General features: G+C 37.0%; 1 protein-coding gene across 11 annotated transcripts in view; it reads right to left on the bottom strand.

Moving 5' to 3' along the window:
- The window catches only part of ZMYND8 (zinc finger MYND-type containing 8), a 75163-nt gene that overhangs the window by 32005 nt on the left and 19142 nt on the right, over window positions 1-24016 (bottom strand). For 9 of the 11 annotated variants that reach the window (XR_005106396.1, XM_037401555.1, XM_037401563.1 and 6 more), the window contains 2 exons: window positions 15771-15841; window positions 2636-2784 (listed from right to left, as the gene is read on the bottom strand). Coding sequence is in view for 10 of the 11 variants with exons in the window: in XM_037401555.1 (XP_037257452.1) it covers window positions 2636-2784; window positions 15771-15841 (220 nt within the window). In the remaining variant the exon portion in view is untranslated. Of the gene's footprint in view, window positions 1-2635; window positions 2785-15770; window positions 15842-18489; window positions 18514-22970; window positions 23197-24016 lie in introns of those variants that run through there. The other 2 variants (XM_037401558.1, XM_037401560.1) reach the window with 2 other exon arrangements.

Below are 24016 nucleotides of genomic sequence, written 5' to 3'. Positions count from 1 at the left end.
GCATATGGAAACCCAAAGTGAAGAAGAGAAAGTTGCAGTTTACAGTGCAGAAACATGTTTTGTTTGCAGCTATTATGCACCGCAGCTGTGAGACCAAACTCTCAATAGTGTATACGTGGAGATGCAGCTACAGGGCATTTCCTCAACTGCAGATAAAGGAAATTACCAGTTAATACATATGCTGACTCTGAAGTGGGTATAAGCAGTATATCCACACTGAACTCCTAAGAATCAAAGATACTGCTTTAAGACAAAATATAAAACCTATGAAACTATTCCACAGACATCATCTCATAACATCCAAACTGAAGAGAAGTCCATTTCTGCTAGAGCATGACAGGAATTATTTTCTGTTCAAAGATGCTTGTATCTTTTGGACATCTATCACCTTGTTTTGAGACTCAAAAAATACCCAAACAACAAAAGTAACAGACTAAAAAGTAATGACTCAACTGCATCAAAGGATCTTTTCAATTGTACTAATCACAGTAAAACTTCAAGAGTTTAAGTTTTAACAGTTATGAAAAAAAGCTTTGTTTTCTCAACTTTTCACAACTAGCCAATTGAAGCTCAAATAGGTGATAGCTTGTTTTAAAGTCTTCATATTAATGTTATTAAGACCTGTAGAATGACATAGAAAACTGAAGAAAAAACAACAGTATTGTAGTGCTGTTCTGGGGAGAAAAAGACCACTATTTATATTCAGTTTAAATTAATATTGAAGCTAGTAGTAATAACAAGCTAACAAATTCAATTACATTAAAACTGACCAACTAAGTGTTATAAGTTCCTGATTTTTAACCTGTCTTAGCTACATTCTACAATTCCATAATTCTTTGCTTGTATTTCAACACTTTAAATACCTGTTGGCACCATTCTGAAGATCTGTTAGTGCATCCACAACAAGTAACACGAAGCTTTATGCAACTATAACTTTAGTAATGGTATCTTGAAATATTCAAATATTGCAAAACACTTTGTAATGTAGAATATTAAGTTACAGGTTTCCAGTGATGTTGTCATACCTCAAAATGGATTTATCAGCCAATCAGAACCACAGCTATCAGCTAAATTTTACTTGAAACTTAACCTGAGAGCAAAACAAGTAACTGTGTATGCTTAGCTCACATCTGTTCAGAAGTAAAAGAATCTTTTGCTAACTTGTAACAAATACAGCAAAATAAGCAAGTCTGATTGCTTTTCTTCGTTAGATACTGACAACTTTATTCTATCCTGTAATATTTCAGGTCTGAGATACCTGGAAAACAGAAAAGGATTTACAGAGGGGAATGTATCAAGTTCAACAACTACAACTGTGTTTTCACATATATTTTTAAATGCATGAATAAAATGTGGAAATTAATACCCTAAGACTTAATTCCACTGTTTGTAAAATTATCTCTACACTGCACAGTTAGAAGCTCAGACTTCAGTGAGGCAACATCTCTCCAGTAAACATCCAGGATGTAGAGGAATTTTTACAGCCTTCAGAGAAGTTCAGTGAAAGCCAAACCGACAACATCAAACTAGTATAAGCATGCCTACCAATACTATTCCTAGATCTCCAATTACCCTTAAACAAAATACTCTTGACACTAAAACTGTTCTTTAGCAAGGCCTGATTTATTCACAGTCTTTGTTCCAGGACAACTGCAATGATTAGAAATGTCATCTTCTTTTCTAACCAGTGCAATCATACCAGGATAATATTTAATGTGGATGCTGTTACTCCAGGAAAAAGTGCTTTAAACCCTCAAAACTTAATCTTGTGTTTATATGATCCTGGCAAAAAAACACTGACACAAAAAAGCACTCTGAAAAATACACAGGTCTGTCATTATTAAACTAGATGAGAAATTATTTCAGTAAGGCTAAAGACTGCTTTCACATAACCTCCTCCAAGACGATGCAGGTACTTTACAGCATTTGCTATCCAATACACTTCATGTAATTCTTTCACTTGCATCACACAACGAATCAGAATTATTAAAGCCTTCTGGAGTCAAGTTCTTCTAAGAACTACAACAAATGCTATAAATTCAATATTCAGAAGACACTGAAAATAAGGTATCAAGCATGAAAACAGATAAAAGTACTGTCAAGGTGATTCTTTGATTTAATTGGTTTGGTAGGAGTGTACACTGCCCAGCAATTTAAAGGATGAGGAGCGAATCCGGAGAGTACCAAGGAAAGAACTGGACTTTTACTAATAGTTGGCAATAGGTCTGAAAGCAGGTGAGGGAATTCCACTGACATTATGAGATCTTTCTTAATCTAGGGTATCAGGCCACAGAACATTTCCTTTTAATGGCTTTAATTAATAACAGCTATTATTGTTGTTACTACATTCCTTCATAATAATCTCATTCAAAATGGCATTTATTGGGTATACATCTTACTAGCTTTATGAAATCAAAAACCAGGACGCAGGTGGTATTCCTCATACAGATGTAAAACCAAAATAAATGAACATCCAAATCCAAGTTACACTGCCAACTCCCACACCCACTGTATTTAAAAAAGAATATCCACTTCTTAGTAAAAAAATGGAGATTCCTAAAGAGAGAGCTCCTGATCAGCTGTCTCTACATCCTTGTTTCATATTCTAGCATAACAAGACCTTGAGTTCTCTTACCTGCTCTTTATTATTACTGTTCAATAGACCAGGTTTCTTTTTCTTTTTTATAGGACTTGTTGATGCATCCTGTGGTGAGTGCCCATTAGAGGAATGTGGAGGGCTGGGAAATTTCCTTTTTTGTGCTGTGCGTTCAGCAGAGCCAGGATCTATAGCAGATACAAACAATATGGTTGAAGAGGTTTCTGAATTAAAAGCATTTAAACAAGGTTATGGTTTGTCATTCATACTCCTTTACTGAACTGAATAAATATTCTCATTTGTCTTTCACCCAGTCACTGACAAAGCTAAAAGCACAGACTGGCTAAGCCATGCCACTGTTAAGTGAAACCTCAATACAGTAATTTAGATTAACATTAAATATTTTTTTCTTTTCCCACAGCATTCTGGTCATCTCCAATTTTAGTATCTTTTAAACTATAACAACATTTCTTCTGTAGTTTAGCAGAGTGCTATGCTAATTTGTCATATACTTTAGAAGCAGAGAAACATTAACAGATCTTAACAGCTTTGCTCAAGTAATCTAGGAATATAAGCAACAGATGTTAAAATATGGTAAGAGGAAAGTCAGTCCTCATCATTTATTACTCATATTTACATAAATGTATTGAAATAGGTCAATACAAAAATGAAGTTGTCCTATAGTCCGACAATAAATACACCATCTCAAATAGTCATTTGCAGTACCTGTTAAATTGAATTGTAAATTAAGACTCCTAGTCAAGCAGAAACCTTTGACAGCAAGAGAGCAACAAACAGCAAGTGACATAGCTTCAGTGTCTCTCACAGTCAGAGCTCTCACACTGAATCAAGAAAATTACAAGAGCAGTTTAACAAGTCACAGCTTCCATCTATGCCTGAAGTTAACTATCCCAAGTAACAAAGCTGGCAGAAGGGAGCATGTGCCTGTATCTCAGTTGCTCTATGTCACGGACTGTCATTTTAGCGTAAACTCGTCATACCAGCAACTAAAGTAGCCTGGTGGCTCTGAACTGCATTTTATGAAACTTGTGCAAAATTATTTAAAAAATTAGAAGGAAATTGGTACATAGCTCTATCAAACTACTATCTACCGTGATGATTTTCACGTCTGCCTCACCCCTCCAATTATGTTAAAGTATTTGAATTCTTCAAAGATTTTTAATTCACCTTTTTTTAACATGGTCACAAAACACTTGTTTTGTGTTCATTAGAATATTCAGAATGAATTATTTACAGCCTTAAAAGAGTTAATGCACTTCAGAAAAAAATCGCTGACAGGCTTATCAGAAATATCCTAGGTGAAAATAAGAGCATTTGCAACTTCATTTTGTCAGAACAAAATTTAAATGATTCCTAATGAATATGGAATGCTCGGCTCAATTACAAAGAACTTACTGACATTTTTCAAAAAAACCAAGTATGGAATCAGCTGTAATAGACAATCACAGAACAGTGAAACAATCTTGACAAAATACAAATGAAAGTTCAACAAAGTTGGTTTAACATGTTCATTATTTCCTTAAACTTTTAATGCATGCAACAAAACAAAATAATCGATAAAACCACAGGGATCAGATGTCATCAATGATATCTTAGAGAAACAACTGAACCCTTCCCAAAGTCATTCCCATATTTTCAATCCCCTATTTGCATGTGCTAGTGCAAATATTTTGTGGCTGCACACTAAGGAAAAAATCTGTCTGAAAAATAATTTTGTCCTGAGTAACTTTTTTTAATGACCCCATTCATTGCACAGCCACATAAACATTTGTAATGCATTCAGCGAACCAGTTATACTGGATGGGAACATGTAGCTGGAAGGAGAAATGCTGCTTTTGGTATTAATGTCTCCTTAAAGTTTTTTCAGTTGAACAACAGTTTTTAGCAGATACTTGACACCAGCCAGATGCAATTAAACTGCTGGTTGCCATGATTCTATTATCCTTTCCCTCTTGGACCTGTATCCTTGCCTTCCAGGCCTCACTGGGTGATCAGTTGACCTGTCTTAGCTGCCAAGTCACCAAAACTTCACTGAAACACTTCACCTGAAGTTTCCAATGAATCTCAGAGGTACCAGAACAACAACCAGTAACTGGATCAACTTATCAAAGTGTGTCCGTTGTCAGTAGATTTAAAGTAACTATAAAAAGGTCCGCCAAAATATACTGAAAGTTCCTCAAATACTGAAAACCACAGCACTGGACTATTTCACATAGGCAGTGGACAATCGCCTTCCTCCCACAAATGCCTCCCAACCTGACTTTTAACTGTTTATTGAATGAGACAATTTTCTTGAGCTACAACATGCCTCTCTGGGAATGATTTAAGGAGTCTCACACACAACGTAGCCACTGACACTCTCTCATCAGACAGTCTTACAAGTGGGCCAGTAAAACACAGAATAGCTTCAAACTGTATTCAGAGTAAGTCCCTGTCAAATTGAAAAGCTCCACTGAATCTCATTTGAAAGTAAGGTAATTGGACACGTGGCACAAATCTTAGATGGCACAATAAAGAACTGGATTAGATTTCTACATGATTTCTGTATTTTGTGCAAGTGTGGAGGTGAAACAGTCAATAAGGAGAAGTAAAAATTGGCCGCAATAATGATTTCCACAAATGGAGGTAAGATTAGCAACCTATGTGCTCCCCTCTAAACAGAAAAAAAGTATTTGGAACAATAGTTGAGCATGAACTATGAACAAATGACTTTTCTGTTGTGAAAAAGGGTAAACAATACTGCTGTAAAAATAGGAGTGATAACATATGACGTAATCATGAATGCTTGCAGATATGCTTATTGAAAATATTATTTAGTGGAAAGAGTGGAATAATGTCAAGCAGCCACACAATTACTAACACAGCAAAACATTTTGAAAAAATATGCTCAAAAAACCCACGATGCCACTAAAACTTACTCAGGGTGCAAGCGCAAGAAGTGATCCAAAAAGATATTTCTAGACTAAATTGCATTTCAAGAACTTATGCTATCTACGTGTATGGAAGAAAAAACAATGAAAGATGGAAAAGGTGTAGTGGAAGAACTCCTGTGCAAGAAAAGGTGTACTGGTCTACATTAATTTGTGAAAAATACTAATCTTACCTACTACAATGGCACAGCATGACACTTTTTTCAGATGGGTCCAGACATGTGAAAGATGTTCACAGCTGATTAGGTAACAATTACATTACCTCTTTTTTTTTTTTTTTTTTTCTTTCTGTTCCTGAAGCTTATACAATTTTTTTCCCAAATATATAACTGCACAGAAAAAAGTGGTTTTGACTTCTTCCTACACAATTCTATGGAAAACATGGTGCTATATGGTGACTTCTGGTTGACCAAAAGCTTGGTAACATGTGCCAAGGTAACAATTAAGAAAACTCTAAATAAATGTGAAAACCATATGAAAAGATAGATGGAAGAAGATACAACTGAAAGAGGGACGAGAAATGCAGGAGCATTTGCCCATTCCAAGTTTTACTCAACCAGAATAGCTGCACCAGGCTAACACCACATGTAATTTCAACAATCCTAGGAAGTGTCTGCCACCTGAGTTCCGGAGGCACAGCTATTTCAGCAGTGCTGCCCAGCAGAAACTTAGTGTTGGCTCTCAGAGGAATTCTCTGTTGACTTAAGTTATAAAATTTTGGCAAAATGTAGTTAGGCTGGTTTAAATAAATAAACAAAAACTTTTAAAGTTTTGAGTTTTCTTTGACAGTAAGAAATGTGGTATTTTTTTTCCTTTCCACCCCCTCCCCTTTTAGACTTGTAGGCAGCATTTAGGACCAGTTATATTCTGAAGTGCCTAGGCTGAATTAACCAATATGATGTGTCTGAGACCATTGCTGTTACTTGACTCCTTTCAATTCAGACAAATCTGCCTCCGACTCCATTTAGGCCAAAATTTAGATTGATTTGACAATGTAAACAATTACCAGGTGAGGTATGTCACCTACACATATGAAAAATACCATGCCTGCCTCCTCCCCTCCTTGAGCAATTATGACAATAAGCATCCTAATACAGGCACAACTACACTGACAGAAAACTAGATGGGGCTTTTTTCAGTTTAGCTAATTCTGCCACCTGTGCATAACTCCTTTGGCTGGTATATGCTTCATACACCCCAAGGCAGCATCACCAATCCAGCTATCCCAGATGAAACACTGCAGCATCAGCCTCAGCTAAACCAAAACCCACAACTTAACCAAAGTGATCAAACCTAAAACCAAACCAGACTCTGAATTCTACTTTTTTAATTGAAGTAGAATGGAGCTTATTCAGCATGTTTGTGTTCAGAATGAGCAGCAAAAATAGCATACCGTATCTTTTCTCATCTTTCTATCACCACACAGCTCAGAACAGCACATGCAATGTAAGTCTTTCTATCTTTATTGTAATTTGCAGTTCTCAACAGAGACTTCCCATACGTTAAAGGCAGTTGTAAGTAAACCACTCAATGTGAAGTGATGACCATGCCTTCATACTTGTTTTCCCAATGCAGAGATCTGCAAAATTGTCTCTCTCTACAGCAAACTTCCTCCTCAAAGTACTCACAAGGATTCTGAGCTTGAGTCTCTCTCCAGCAAATAAAGCCCTCACTGTAATTCACTAAAGAGACAGGCTTTTATTTCCAGACTATGCAGACATAGCTTAAACCAGGTGAGTAACAGGTGAGTATAATTTTCTGCCCTTTGGCTTCCATTTCTTACTCCCAGGCACAAAACAGCCACCAGTGGGGCACACTAGTTTTCTTTCAGGTCTTCAGCCTCAGGTTGTGAGGATTACAAAGAAACTGCCTGTGACACTGCAGGTTGTGCCTTGGCTCTAAGCATGAAAACAGAAAATCAGCTGTAAAGTTCCTCGTCATTGGCCTGCCCCCATGATGTGATGCTTCTCACTTTTAAATGCTGTTTTTTCCTAAACTGATACAGGGTCTGAACCATATCTTCTATGTTCCATACATTGCCAAGTGCTATACTGTAAACATTCAATAGCAATGATCCCTGACAACTAATGGAGAAGTATCATTTTTCTTAATGGAAGCCGGTGCTAACTCAGAAAATGTATAAAAGCAAGATGTTGTTTTCCTTGCTCTTCCCATGACACCCAAATGTAATTCTTCCTGAAAACAAGCAACACCAACATGTCTTACTGTAAGAACACAGCATAAACTGGTCAGTACCAAAGACTTATCGACAGTGATGTCTTAAACCCCCTTATGCCCTCCATTCCATAGACCTTTTTTTGTTTTTAACTTTAAAACTTCCTTAAGCTAAATGCAATGCAATTCCAGACTAAAATCTAAATTAAATCATGTCTATGTATGTATTTCTAAGCATCTATTACACTTGCACTATAGTTTCTCTACCGACAAGAACTTAATGAGAACTGATATCCACAGCACATTACACAGATCTAAGTTAAGGTTTCATAGTACCCTTCCACAGATACACCTTCTTCCCTTTTTTTTTATTCTAGCACTGTTGTTTGTTCATTCAGGAAGCCAGATGGTTTAGATAACCGATACAGCCAAACCCAACAAAATCCCAAAAAACTAATTTCAGCTGAACTAGCATACCAACAAGTCCCAAAATTGACAGTGCCAGTATAAAGGAGAAGGATGGAAATGTGGCTGACATGAAGGAGCATGCCAGCATGGCAGGTCTCACTTAGATCAGCATATTGCCTTCATGCTGCATCCTCAGTGCAACAGACAGCAAGCCAATTAAGAAAAGCCTGAGTAAACTGGTCTTACTATACATCATGATTTTCAAATTCAATCTCACAAAAACGTTTAGCAAACAAAACAAAAACCTTCTCAAAAAGTGTGGAAATTTCAGGATAAAAGTTTTTTACTGTCAGCAGTGAACTGCCCATTTTTTTGAGCTGGTATGGAAGGGAAGAAATGTTTTGCATTTCAAAATGAAGCACAGACAATCAAAAGATTTATCTTAACTGCATGAAGTTTACTGTAATTTATGAAGAGTATTAGTTATTCAAATTCTGTACCTAATTTTCTTACATTTATATTCATGTTGTATGAATAATGGGCTGTTATTAAGTGGTAATAATCTACTGCTTGTAGAACAAGACTTTTCTGTTATGGAAATTTCAGAAAGCGCGAAGAGGGAAACTCTGAAACACACTTGTTTAAACAGGAAAAAAAAAATCATCAAAAAAGGTTTTCAACATGAGTTGTGATGAAGATGGTAAATTAGCAGTCATTTTGGTTTTCCAAGAGCCAGAAACAGCAAGGTATTGTTTCAGTGAAAGCACTATTTTAATCTTCCAGAAACAGCATTAGATATCAGTAAACTGAGACTTAGTTACACCAATAAAAGTTTTCTGTGATTTAAGGAGGTTTTTGATATCTCAGTGCAAGTGGGTCGAATATGCAAAATCCTGAATTAATGTTTCCAATTAGAAACCTACTCAATTGTTCTACGTAGGTTAGACACTCAGCAAAAATGTTACTTAAACACAGTGAGCCCAAGGCTACTTCTGTTAACTATCCCTTTTATTATGACACAGAATAGTTCTGCCAACATTTGGTGAACCAGATCAAGGAATTAACTTAGATTAAATGTAACAGAATAAAAGAACAAAAATTCATGAAAGCAGTTTAATGAAGAATTCATCTGATAGCTGTAAGAATCAGCCGGGCTAGCTGTTGCAGTTTAACCCCAGCTGGCAACTAAGTACAACACAGCTGCTCACTCACATCTCCTGCAGTGGGATGAGGAGAAGAATCGGGGGGGAAAAAGGTAAAACTCATGGGTGGAGGTAACAGTATAATAACTGAAATATTATAATAATAATAGTAATGAAAAGGGAGGCAACAAAAAGAGAAAGAAATAAACCCCAAGACAGCCAAGAGATGCACAATACAACCACTCACCACCCGCTGACCGATGCCCAGGCAGTCCCCCAGCAGCGATCGGCCTCCCCCAGCCAACTCGCCGCAGTTTATATACTGAGCATGACATTCTGTGGTATGGAATAGCCCTTTGGCTCATTTGGGCCAGCTGTCCTGGCTATGTTCCATCCTGGCTTCTTGCGCACCTCCTTGTTGGCAAAGCATGGGGAACTGAAAAGTCCTTGACTTAGAGGTAAGCACTACGGAGCAACAACTAAAGCATCTATGTGTTATCAACATTATTTTCACACTAAACCCAAAACACAGCACTATACCAGCCATTAGGAAGAAAATTAACTCTATCCCAGCTGAAACCAGGACACTAGCTTAAAAAAGACAGCAGCATGAGAGAAAGTACAAGACTGTAAAGGTGACTGAAGACTGCTTAAGCTGTCATTACCCCACAGAAATGTATAATTATGCCTTTAGAAGGACAAGAACAAAAACAGAAAACTGACTTCCACCTAGACTGTCACTCCTCTCTTTCCTCCTCCTCAAAACCTCTGAATACACACACTTTAAATGGTGTTGACGGAAATCACTGAAGAATTCTGAGAGAAAAAGGAGCAACATTAACTCCATTGTCAGCATCATTACAGTCCAATTTGACAGAACAGGCTTCAGTTAATAATTTATATGGATTCCAGAACTGTGAAGTCTCCCAGTTGTATTTATATCCTGAATGGTTGCTAATAGATTTATGATTTTTCAAATTCATTACCTACAATAGTATAGCAAGCTTAACTCTCTTCAAAACACTTAACAAAATCATGGATAAATCTGTTAGAACTTATACTCAACTTTGAGGCATTTTAATCTTATGCCAGAATTTTGCAACATGATACAGTTGCAATCAACCACTAAAGCCCTGTTCACATTCCAGAAACTTCAATTGATGCAATTAATCCAATCCAGTTGCTTAATGTAATAAATAACAGAGGTTAGCCCTGGCTGTGTAAATTCTGATCCACTCCTACTATGTTACAATTTCACACAAGTACAAAAAAGATACTGTTACTTCTTTCTTCATTGTAGGACTTCTGAAGATAAAAGAAAAAGAAACATGTCCCAACAACTTGCAACCTAAGAGATTTAAGTTGTTTATAAGCTAGAGCCTGGCTGTATACAGGGGGATGTGCTGCCCCAAAGCACTCCTGAAGACCCCCTGTTGACTACTAAGTAACAAGGGCCCTGCTCTGGAGACAGAAGCCTCCGTGGCACTTCTACTTAGTGGAGGATTCTCAAATTACAGTTCACATTGGAGTGAGAATCTCATCTCTATGTGATTAAATATTTGGTCGCTGCAAAGAAAGTTGATACGCAATTTACTATTATGAAACTGTTACAAAACATATAATGTATTCTGGAAATTCCATTTTACTAGGCATTTTGCATTTATATTCATAACATCCAAACCTTTTACCACTGAGAGAAGCCCCTGAGACCAAAGCCTTCATCAACACAAACCTGCAGCAATACAAAAGCTGTAAAAGCTAGAATTCTCACTGTTAAGCACTAGTGTTTCAGCATATGATTTTATGACAAGCTAGACCATCTAATGCCTAGTTGTCACTCATGGAGGCAACTCTGCTCCTAGCAATGACATCTGTCCAACTCCGTAGTGATCTGGCTCAGGGAGATAGGCAGGTAGAAAACAACTTCTATACCTAAGTCCTTAACTGACTCAGAAGAGGACTGGCTAAGAGCCAGCACAGATGTAAAGGCAATATAAGGGATGTATGATTGATGACGGGAGGAAGAGAGTTAAAGAGCTCCTTTTGACTAGTCACTAAACAGGCAACGGTTACAGTACTAGCTGAAACACGAAACACACATGGAAGTCCATCTGCCACCACAGCTAACTACTGTTGGCAGGCAGTTAGTTTTTTAGCAGAAAACTAATGCGAAAATTAAAAAAAAAAACCCACAACAAACAAATTCTTCCAGGTTAATAGGATGAAAAAGCCCAGTGGAGAGTTCACTGCTGTCCAAAGAGAACACTTAAATGCAAGTGAAGATAGAATGCCACCAAAACAATTAAGTTTGTTATGCTGCTCTGGAACCACAACTTGGAAATACTCAGAAAATTATCTTGCAAGCCCCATCCTGAAGTACTTAATAAACAAAGTTTAAAAGCAGGCCATAGGGCAAGAACAGGAATATAACAAGTTGTTTCTGTCAGACATTTAATGTATCATATGCAGTGGACAAAATATTATAATAATCTATTCCATAGCCTTTCTCCTTTGCTAAACAGCAATCCTCTGTTGACTCCATTTTATGTTTTGGGACCCTTCGTATTCTCATTAAGCTGTCATTTCCCATTTCCAGTTCTCAGATGCCTTATGCCTTCTTGTTCTGATCAAAAGCCTCGTGTATTTTAAAACCTTGTCTCTAGTAAAGCTGCATACACAGAGATTATAAGCAGATTTAAATTATAACTGCTACAGTAACTCTACTTCTCTTCCCTTCCCCACCTCACCAGATGTCTGTCCCCACAACATTTTGCAGACAGGCACTTCTATATAATAGTAGGGTTGATCAGTTCATGATTCAGACAAAAAACTAATACTATAAAAAAATTATCAAATTTCTGCCAAATCAGCTGCTTGATATAGCTTACTATGCAACAGTATAAGCATCAGTGCCAGCCTAAGGAGAAAGGTAGAAAAATGCGGCTGAAGATGAGTGTGTAGGGCTGCGTAGCTCTAACCACAGCTACAGACTCACTCTTACATATCACATTATAAAGTGTAAGTAAGAAGTGTCAGCTATGGTTTTAAGCTCTAGTTTTATTACAGCTTAACCCTACCTAAATGCTTGCTAACAAAGCCCTATACTTCCTGCACCCAACTGGTATACTCCTGCCTTCTCTCTTAAACCAGTTCTGGCAGTCTACCAAGCCATTTCAGCACACTAAGCTAGTAGAATACTATTCATGTTTTATGGTTCAGCTAAGTTTCCTGCCAGCTTAGGTATGGAAGGAAGTGGATAAAACTGCTGCATTGAGCAGTTTGACCAGCTTAGGCTGCTTTGAAACCACCACCTTACTTAAACCAATCCAACGGCTATGTTAACACCCTTGTTACAGATTAAACAATGCATGTTGCAGCTTAGCTTAAAATGAACTGGAATTGATTTATAGCAATTAAAATTAAAGTGCTTATACCAAAGCAAGAATGTCCATGAAGAGGTCTGCATCAGGCTAATTGGTTTTAAAGCAATTTAATTTATTATCCTATAACTTTCTTTTGACATGGCCTCACATGAGCTGTACAAACTGTAGCAGAGCAAGTTAGGTTACTAACTTGCAGCATAGCAGCTTTTCCAGTACAAGTGTGAAGTTACACAACACCACTGACTGATCTCCTGCACAGGCTTTTCAGACCATCAAAATACCAAACAAAGAAGAGCTGCATGCTTCCCTTAAGGGTTTGTCTACATAGGGTCAGTTTAATCGTCAACATTCTTTCTAAAACAATGTAAAACTCCGAACAAGATTAAGATTACAAGAGGATACATCCCACCAGTTCAGAACCCTGATGTACTTTTCCTGCCTTATACAGAGTGTAACTAGTTGTACAATTCTGGTATGTGACCTTTCTGCTGCAGAAACACTGCACTGAACAGAGAACCTTGTTTCAATCCAAGTAACAGAAGTCCAGAATAATTCACTTTAGCAGGCCTGTAATAGGGCCAGCTCTTGGCAGATGACATTTATGATCCTTTTATTTTTTACGCAAAACTACACCTTCAACTATTATGAAGTTCTACTACTAATTCATAGATTAGGCTAGGAATACAGCAAAGCAAGATGACTTACAGGCACGTCTCAAGATTTCTTTACAACACACACCACTTCACTGAAAAAAATATATGCCTGCAAGGGCTTGAGGTGAGTAGTTGTTACTTTTGCCCACAGAATGGTGCTGGCATGGGTTTTCTCAATATACATGTCAAATTTAACAAAACCATTAAAGCAAATCATTATCTAGTTGAATATCAATTCCATTATTATTATTCAATCAATTCAATCTCTTGTTAAGTTTTATCTTCGCTATGGTGATGTACAAAGGCTGTTCAGATCACTCTCACTGGTGTTTAAGGGTCCTACTGTGTACAGACCAGCAGGAACTTCCACACAGTGACAGCCTGGGCCAATCTAAACTAGCACTGTGGCAATCCTGTCTTTGTCTTCCAAATCCCTTTCCTTTCAGTCACTACCCAATCTTGCCTATAAGCTGGTTCAGGGAGTTGTATCAACAGTAAACTCAGTACAAAAACAGGCACCTTTTTCTGCCAGGTTAGCTCCCCCCAAATTCACCAAATTGACCAGAGCCCACAAAGCAAGGGGAGCTGCAGGATCAGGTGGCTGAGAAGGCTGGGAGATGGAAGACTGACCCTTTCAATAACCACAAGGTATTAAATCAGCTCACTGTCCTGGGAAATGTCATCTTAACCCTACAAAAATAAAAAAGTAAAAAGTTTCCCATGGGCTTAATTCATTGCAACAGTACACCTTGAGTGAGGTCAGACCAGCATTAGAACTAACGTTAAGGGAAAAGTACTTTTTTTTCATGGACCATATACCTGATCCCAAGTAAAGCAACAGAATGAAAATGCAGGCATCTACATAAACAGGTATCAGTCTCATAAATAATTTTCAGACATTATGTCAGTGACACAACTAATAGTTTAGCTCCCTTGATGCATGTGAAACTCTTATTAGTACTAATATTTGGCCAAAGTCTTTCTAAGGACAAATGAAGGTGAGATTTCATGGGCAGCTAAATGCATCTAATAATTCCCTTTGTCTCTTATACTGAGTTCTCATATTCACCAAACTTTCACAAACTGGTCACTAAACAGTTTTTAAGTTGGTTAGAAAGTTCGCGCAGCTGGGATCTGACAAAGACCACAAAGGAAGTAAGCAGTGGGAGTACAAAGCTGGGAGCTTACTCCATTCAGTAACAATCATTAAAGCAACAAAAAATAGTTCACTTTCTGCTGGCTTAGAAAACTGAAACACAGAGACAAGTAAATATCAAAAGCAGTCCAATGATGAAGACTGATATGCAAGGCCAGAAGCAGAGAAGGGAGAAAAGGATAGGCAGAAGCAGCGAAAGGGGCAAGCAAATCTCTTCTGAGCTGTCAGACTGTACATACTACTTCATCTAACCATATCATGAGAACTGAAACAGGAAATTTACTGTCCATTAGTACAAGACCTAAATGCAATTTAATAACCATGTTACCTACCCAAGCTACCTCATTAAAAAAACAAAGGAATGCACATGATCTGTGCCACACTTTCAAGACAATTACATCTGCACATTCAGGATTAACTAGACTTATGACCCCTGTAGTAGAAATGTGAAAGTAAGTGGGTATGTGCCAGAATTTTAAAAGGATGGTAGTAACCCCTGCTGACATTTTACAGAAATGGCTTTCAAGTAAACTGAGCTGCAAAGTCAGGTGCAAGTACAAAAGGAGATGGACAGGCAGTCGGCAGTCAATTATAATGAACTGGAGTAAACAATTAAGTGCAAGTATTCTGAATGAAGAGCATTTCTGTCCCTCCACTTCAAATGATCGTGGGAATATTTACACTGATATAGATGGTTACATATTTGGATTTCTTTATGCTAAGAAATAACATCATTTGCCTGTAGTAACTCATTCATAGGGAAAACTCCAGAAACCAGAAGGACAGAAATTCTCTCAGTCACCTACAATTCCACCAATAAGTTTAATTCATTTCAGGAATGGGTATGTAAGTGTCCATGAAATACATACTCTGCAGGGACCAATTTCTGTGGAAACAGAAATGTTACTGTTCTTCTTTATTCTTAGGAAAATTAGGTATCATTACTGTAGAAAATTCTACCTTATTAATATTATTACTAGTACTACTATTTTCTCCTACATTAAAAATCTGAAAGTACTTTAAAGGAAGCCAGGGCAAGATACAAGAAGCTGAAGTTCTTCCACAATTTAATCTAAGTTAGTTACTCATAAACCAGAAATAACACTGCAGGGGTGGGGAAGTTTAACATATAATGAAAACCAAGCAAAAATTAAAACACTTTCTGACATACAACAATCACTGTAAAATATACAATGAGTCTTGAGTCTTCACTCCAGAGCAGCTTCATGGTAGACTGCACAGTTTCACTATCCTGGTTTACAAATATTCATGCATTGTAGAGCACAGAAAAAATATTCCTTCTTACCTTTGGATCGAGTGGAGATATCCATCCCCTCCACCACCTCCTGCTCTGCCTTTATTTCCTCTTCAGCCAAGCTGCAGGATTCAAAAAGGTCAATTAGAACAGTTATAGACTGTATTTTTCCCATGTCTCATATATAAAAGTTCAATATAACACTATTAAATACAACTATATTAAAATTCCTAATGAAATGAAAGGTTTGCTGTTTGCCAGAGTATACACTGACCAAAACATCTAAAGAAACAATCCAGGTATGCATGTGTGTTGCATGTTATCAACTACAAAAGTAACATTTTCGTACTACCAACGGCCTTGTAACACGTACTGAAGATCATACCACTGTATGTATAGATTCTGTGTGACAAACAGGAATTCTGTTCCTTGTAGCTCCTAATCTAAGGCCTCCATAAACTGTGTGGATGGATGCCTGCTAACATTTAAACACTCATCAGCGTGAATGAACAGCTTAGCTGAAGTACAGATTTAGCAACATAGAACAGCTTGCAAAATTAGAAGGTACAATGCACTTCTAAAAACTATTAAATAATTTCAAGAATCTTGAAACTAGACTATACATAGAAAACAATGTTTATAATTTATTGGCAATACAATTCCACCAATTATTAACTATAATAAAGAGTAAATAAAACAGTTGTTACTATTATTCAACCATTCAATCTTACATAGACAGTTTTAGTTTAATCCAGGCAAGATTAAATGATTAAGTAATGACAAACTATATCTGACTTTCTGATATTCTAGATTCTTACTGTGATGTCATTCAAGAAAATAACTCAATGAATTTGGCTAGTTACAACAGTTTGAGGAAGGAAGGTGGAAAGGGGAAGAAAAAAGAACTAGAATGAATATGAAGTTACACACCAGTTTTGGAGAATCTGACTATCGTAGATGAAAGATAAAAGAAAACATGATGTTGAAGGAAACACAAATTCAAAATGACAGACAAATGAGGTTATGGTGCCTGAAGCAGGTATCACAGTCGTCCACAAATACCATCAGACCACAACAGCCAAGTGGGACATGGATTTTTTTCCTCTGTAGTGCCAATTTCATGTCTAGTCTGTTAATGATACCACTGCACATTGATACAGCAGACCATGAACTACTGCTGTTATGGAGTGGGCTCAGATTCCATTCAGCCACCCCAGCTCTAGGAACAGCTATTTCTACCAGAGGCCAGGAGGCCAGCTAGAGACCTTTGCTTTAGCCACTGTGTTAAATCGCCTGAGACAGCTCATGAGAGCTGGGAAACAACACTGAGGACTTGGTTACATTTATATCAGAGAAACTCTTCAGCCTGACAAACAGTTTATATTAGCAGAAGTTTTGTTACTAGTATAACCTAAAACAGCTTCCTAAACAAAGTAAAACTTACCAGCAGGACTTTTCATCTTGTATTTGCTAAAACTGCTTTTAATCAACTGTCAGCTACTGGGGGGTTGGGTTGCAATTACTTTCACACTTCTAATCAGGACAGTTATGTCAGAAAAAATTTTAAATACAAATTAACTGAGCTCAATATATGGAAGACCCAAAGCTGCGAAGATCCATGAACTTCAGAAATCATTACTCTCTATTTGTCATTTGTATATAGCAATAATTTACAAATTAAGCTCTTCAACGTCATAAAACACTGAAGAGAAGTTCTATTCTACCAGCATCCAATCTCCCATCTCATGGACTATGCTGCTAATTTCAGTAGCAAGGAAAGGCACCATGTGACCAGAATTATGGTAAACGTGTAGTACAGTTGACCCTAGCACAATCCTTCTCAGATTTATTTTGCATGGGCAGATTAAATGCATAACATAGTTGACTGTACCACAATGCTCACCAATTTACTATGCATGGGCAGCTCAATTATACTGCACATTTGTTACACCCTTTCCCAGAGGGCTTCCAGCAAAGAGGACCTGGCAGTGTGTTGCAGACTCCAAAACATTTCATGCACCACTTGCCTCTGCCCATTCTCTTTCCTAAGCAACGGGAAGGGATGGGCTCAGGGGATAGGTTCATTGCTCTCTTCCAATGTTGCATTGGGTTTTTTCTTCCCCTCCCCCCCTTTATTTCAATATCACCAAACTGTAACAAATTCCTTATTTTTAAAACATCATGTATATATGATTAATAATACGCACAGGTAAATATGTAACAACATAGTCATTCTGTCATAAGTGAAGTAATTTCGCAGTACACATTACCTGGTTTTAAAATACAGATCCAGTTTCAGCCACAGACTAGGACATACAAGTCTTTACGCGACTCAGATTGAAGTCTTAAGATCATTTTACACAGGTTGCTACTAAAAGGAATGGTTATCCCAATCCCAAATTTCATGTTCCAGAAACAGCATTCATTTTAACTGAATCAGTTTTGTGATCCAGCTCACTGTGCAGCTGGATGTGCAGAAAAGAGGAAATGGGAGTGTACCACGTGTGGGAAGAGGGGGGTGAGGGGTAGCGTTAATATCCTTTCAACAGCAGCTCACATTTAAGTTTCATTACAGCAATCATAACATTCCAGACTTATCCAAATTATCAGGTGCATTTTGTTCAAATCACAATCTCACGGGAGCATGACACAAGAAAGATACAGTAGTTGCTACAAATCGGTATTACAAGACACAGTTGTGCGTGAACCCTGGCTGAGAAATGGTTGTGAGAGATGAATACAGCAACACAGTAGCAGGAACTGTTCCTACCTCCCTGAGCAAAGCAGCAGGGGAAGTTACAGTGCTGGTGGGAAATGCTCTGCACCCGTGGGCCCGAACCTAGCAGGGCAGGGCTGTTACACGTCAGGATTCCTACGTATTAGCTACAGCGTATGATGTTTCTTCAGCTCTAAATGTGTCTCTCCCCATCTAATGAGCTTAATTTACGAAATTCAGCCAGTTTCCTCCATCAACTTTTCAGTGTTCTTTCAATAGATCTATAGAGGCAAGAAAAACATTCTTCATAAGCAGTTCCAAGGTGAATAAAGTATCTTCACTTGATACAGCACATAAAAGATGCCTGAAGACAAGTTTCCCAAATATCTGAAATATTAATGAACAGCTGAAAATGCATTCACCACTTCACACAGAAGTTCTTCATTTTCCTTTGCAGTGGGGGTGCATATATCCTATACAGACATATGCACACTGTGCGTCACCCACAACTAAAACAGAATTCAGCAATTATCTACTACACTATGAAAACTGAGCCTTGCAAGAACAGATTGCATCTCCATATCCTCTACTATAATTAATCTTGCTCAATCTTTTAAGGGCAGAAACATTTAAGTATGTAAGAAAACCAGTGAGATTGTTCTGAAAAAAAACAAGGGGGGGGGGGCAGAACAGGACAGTTAAATAAGCATATTAGACATAGCTATAAAAGATACTTAAAATTCACAGCTCTTCAGAAGCATGTCCCATTGTTTTATTTACTGTCATGTATTATGACTTGCACAAAGTGACATTGTTTGAAGGGTGGCAGTGATGACTGTAGAATCTTTAAAATTCAAGTTTATAAATACATGCTAGCAATTCACAGCAAGTTTACAGTAACTTTTCTAAAGCTGACCGATCTTTTCACCTTCACATTTTCCATCAATACAAGAAATATTCTGAAAATGCTTTGTAAAAGCACAAACTTCTAAATGCAGAAATTTCATTAGCAAAAGATTTCCAATTAAATAATTCAAGAGAAACAGGTCCTTAATGCAGGTGCCTTACTACTACCCAATAACAAAACAAAAAAGAAAATTAAACCCAGTAGCAAAACAACTATAAACAAGCATCTAGTTCTATGGAAACAGTAACTGTATGATCAAGTAGACTATTCTAGAGAGTTTTATTTTGAGTTCATTTTTGCAGGGCTTAGAGCTGTTATTTCAGATAGCATGCATCAGTATCATGCATGTGCACTATGAATGTGATGCTCTGATGCTGCGGATCAGAAATGATACTGGTATACACTCAATCAACTACCTATATGAATACAATAAATACCTTATGTCATTCTGAAAGTTACTCTTATTTCCTTATTAAGATGAATGATCACAGACAAGCATATTTTAAGAACACAACTGAAACTTAAGCTTTGCCAGTTTCACTGTCAATTGACTAGAACACCAATTAATCATTTAAAACTTCCCTACTCCTATTGACAAAAACTGGAGAAAAAAAAAGGGAAGAAATTCTTTTCTAAAATGTTAAACTGATTTGTTTCATACAAATTACTTTAACATGTCTGAATGAGGGGGAAAGGGGTGGAGGTTATTCCTCTGGGGACAGCTGGGGACAGAAAGAAAAAAAAAATAAGGACTGCAAACGTACAAGATTTATTGATACTTAGGTAAAACCACAAACAGAACTTAACTGCCTAATTTTTAAATATGTTCTCTGTTAAACTGAAGAGAGGATGGGAGTTTTTATATGAAATTCAGTTTTTCATATATCAGACCAGTAAATAAAATACTGACTTTTGTTTAGGAAAACCATTCCTGTACTAGTAGTAATACCTACCTGAGAAAATGTACACATACAAAAATATTTAAAACTGCTCTAACCTATATTAACTACAAAGAGCAATTAAAAGTTGCAGATGAACTACTGCACCTTGACATTTAACCAAGAAAAACTGACAGATCTGGAAAACCACTCGAAACAGCTAATGCCCACATATACAATCTCAATCTCATTAGGGAATAAACACATTAAATTAAAATCAAGAACTATGTATTTATGGAATTCATTTTTCCTTTTAATTAATAGAAAACAAAACAAAAAAACACCCTAATTTAAGACTATAAGCACTAAAACTGAATGTCATCCTTAAGATTCAATTCCTGCCTCTCCTGTATCACATTTGTGAGTAGCAATTTTAAATAATGATTTCAAAAAACTGCATTCAATAAAAATTTGAAAAAAATATTTGCATGCCATTGCTGAATAAATAGCAGCTTTGTATAAGCACTCACCTATAACAGTCTCTTACTCATCGGTAGCTATGCTATTTATGCAGGATTCTTAAAATGGCGTCTGACAGCACTGCACTGCCTCATTCCTGTACTGTAGCTAAAATGGTAGCAGTTTATTCAATAACAGTATCTCTTTTTTAAACAGCAGTGCTATATTTGAAGCAAGTATCTAAATATCAGAAATGGTAAAGTACGACAAAAGGACACCTGACATCCAAATGTTTAACTAAAAAGGCACAAGACAGGGAGTTTTGTGAAGACACAGGTTACTAAGGAAATCACTCAATTTTAGATTCACTCTCCAGTTTGAGCACCTCATGTTTTACATTTCCTTTCGCAGAATTCCCTGCAAAATGCTCAATTTGTGTTAAGGAATTAACACACAAAAAATGCTTGTTCAGATATCTACATAAAGCAATGTTTAAGCTAGTTACCTCTGATAACAAGCAAAGTAAATCTATATACATATTTAATCTAAAGAACATTTAGGTCATTTTTTAAACCCTCTTCTTATTCAGTGTGCAATCATATTAGCTCCACAGAAGAGAAAATTCTGGGAGGGATGGAGATCCTTGGTGTCACATAATCTTCTTTAAGACTATAAACTATAGAGCTCAGGCCCAAGCAAGGCAGCCAGAATAGCTATAGATTTCAGATGCTAAAAACATAATTTGAGAACAATCATGTATGGAAGTAAAGGCTTATGCTGCTTAAATTAAGGATCTTAACATCCTGCTACAGCATGGCTTTCATCTCACAGTATGAAACTCAGATGCTATGACAACTGACAATAAAGGGTTAACATAAGAATGACAGACAACTTCTACCAAATAAATAAAACTCAGCTCCTATGTAGCTATTTCTAAATTAGACTTTAACCCATGAATACAAGACATGTTTTTTAATAAATACATGTAAAATACTTTCTAAATACAATTTAAAGGGACAAGCTTGATGGCCTACTACAACGGTTTTCAGTCTCTGGTTTGCAGACCCCTCAAAGCCAGTGTACTACTACTAAGGGGTTTGCAGACAATAACTAAGTAAATCAAACCTAGTCTAACAGGCTTAAATTCACAATAATGGGATTCATGTGCCCATGGGAAAAAATATTAGGTACCCACAGATAACAAAATTTGAAAACTGCTGTCTACCACATTCTACATGGGCAAAGGTTATGTTCAACTTCCAAGATATTTAGAAGATTCAAATTAATAGCCCAAATTCTAGACAGAGGAGAGCTTTTACTGAGATTTAGCACCCTTTAACCAGTTATGCTGAAGTGGCACCATTACTATGGAAAACCTACCATAACCTATCACTTTTCAGCTACTGGATCCACATGGTCAATACACTTGAAACAAAGCAAAAAGGAAAAAAAAAAAAAAACCACAACCAAACAACAAGCAAAAGTGGTATCACAGAATGGAAGACACCTCAGGAAGATGAGCCAGTTGAAGTTTTTGGACACTGATATAAAGGAATAAATTTGTAATATAATCTACCTATTTATGATTTTTGAGCATGAAGTTCCTTTTATTATATGCTTCCTTAGTAGCAACGTAGGTTTTCCACTACATTTCAATACTTCTGCCTAATTTGAGGGGGGGAAATGTCAAATTTGGAGTGGTTTATACTTTGCATTTTTTCTCCATTCTCAGTATGTTAAGTAGTGTCATTTGTTTAAAGAAATCACTCAGTTTTTCCCTAGCACTATTTAGCTTCCAACTAAAACAGTTTGACTGCAAAGAATGAAAGAGGCATGTAGCTTTCATAAAGCTACTGTTTTCATCATAATTTATAATCCAGATCACTCCTTTGTTTTTCCCCCACTGCATTCTTTGTCCAGCTAATTACAAAAGTAACTGGATGTTGGCACTAAATAATAATGGCTAATCATATTCATCCTGGGCAATTCAAATTACTCTTTAGTAGCCAGAAAACTTAAAAGTGCAATTATACGATTAACTGCTAGTTAACATTAGAATAATGGCCATTTGCTACAAGCTGAATAAACCTCAGCTACATTGCTTCACAAATGTCCTGTCTAACTGTGAGATTAACAAGATTCAGTCCTGTAAAATCTTGGGTAGAAAGAATACGTGCTTTTTCCCCACGTCTATCAAACAAAACCCCACATTCCATCTGTCCTGAACAGTAGAAAAAATGGCAGAGTGCTTCTTATTATGCAATCTATGAAAGTTAGTGATAACATCATACCTTGACAAAGCACCAAAAATATATGAGATTCTTCAGCTTGGCTGAATTTGCTTTACTTAGATGGAACAAAGATGGTAGAAATTTCCAGAAGGCCTTTCTCAGTCTTGCCACTGCAATTGTCAATCTTTAACCTATCCTCTGCTTCTATTGGCTCAAGTACTCCATGGAGCAGCGCGATTGGGCTGATCTGTAAAACAACACTACTGTCTCTACCTTGCCTCAGACATCTTGCTGCAATGCAGACATTTATTTTTTGTGAACTATAAAAGAATTATATTTGAGTGATTAAAAATAGTGAACTTTAACAGACTCACGATGCTATGTTTCATTACATGCACAAGGGCAGCTCATACAAATATGCTTCACTGTCAGCAGTGTGTCTGGAGGTGCAGATTTGAAACAGATCCTAGTTTAACAAAACCTGTGGGAGCCATTTTAATACCAGCTTTCTGATTGCAGATCACTTACTCCTGCTTCCTCATATTAAACAAATATTATGTTGTGTGCTATTTAAGACTGAAAGTAAACTGCTAATGTGTATAAACTACTGCTAGGAAAATTATGTCCAGAAGTCATTTCTGTTTTTAGCAACCGAAGAAAAAAACAACAGAGTAACTTCTTAGCTGTGTTATCACTTCTATGTATGCAGAAAAATGTATTAAAATTGCATACAAAAAGGCTATCACATGAAACTCAAGTGTTACAACTCAGCGGTGTTTCAAAATGAAACAGACACTGGGGGGGGGGGGAGGGGGGGGCTGTTAAGCAAAGTGAGTTATTGGAAGTAAGATACTCATGCTGACAAACCAGAAGTAAATTGCTACAGAATGTTACCAAATGCATGGCACCCTTCTACAAAAGGTAGCATGTACTGTACCCCGGTGCAGTCATTTGCAAAGCAAGCTGAGCTCTGAATTCTTTCCTAAAATCCTGAATGTGTGTGGACTGTTAAAACAAGTGCAAAATCTATATTAAAAGCACAAAAGATCACCCTGCCTCTGCTTCTGTAATAATACTGGTGATCCCTGAAAAACAGCTTGTTGAAA

Source organism: Falco rusticolus, chromosome 10, assembly GCF_015220075.1.
Source record: "Falco rusticolus isolate bFalRus1 chromosome 10, bFalRus1.pri, whole genome shotgun sequence".
Lineage (NCBI taxonomy): Eukaryota > Metazoa > Chordata > Aves > Falconiformes > Falconidae > Falco > Falco rusticolus.
Note: the sequence above shows the minus strand (reverse complement) of the source record. Positions and strands in the feature narration are given on the sequence as shown.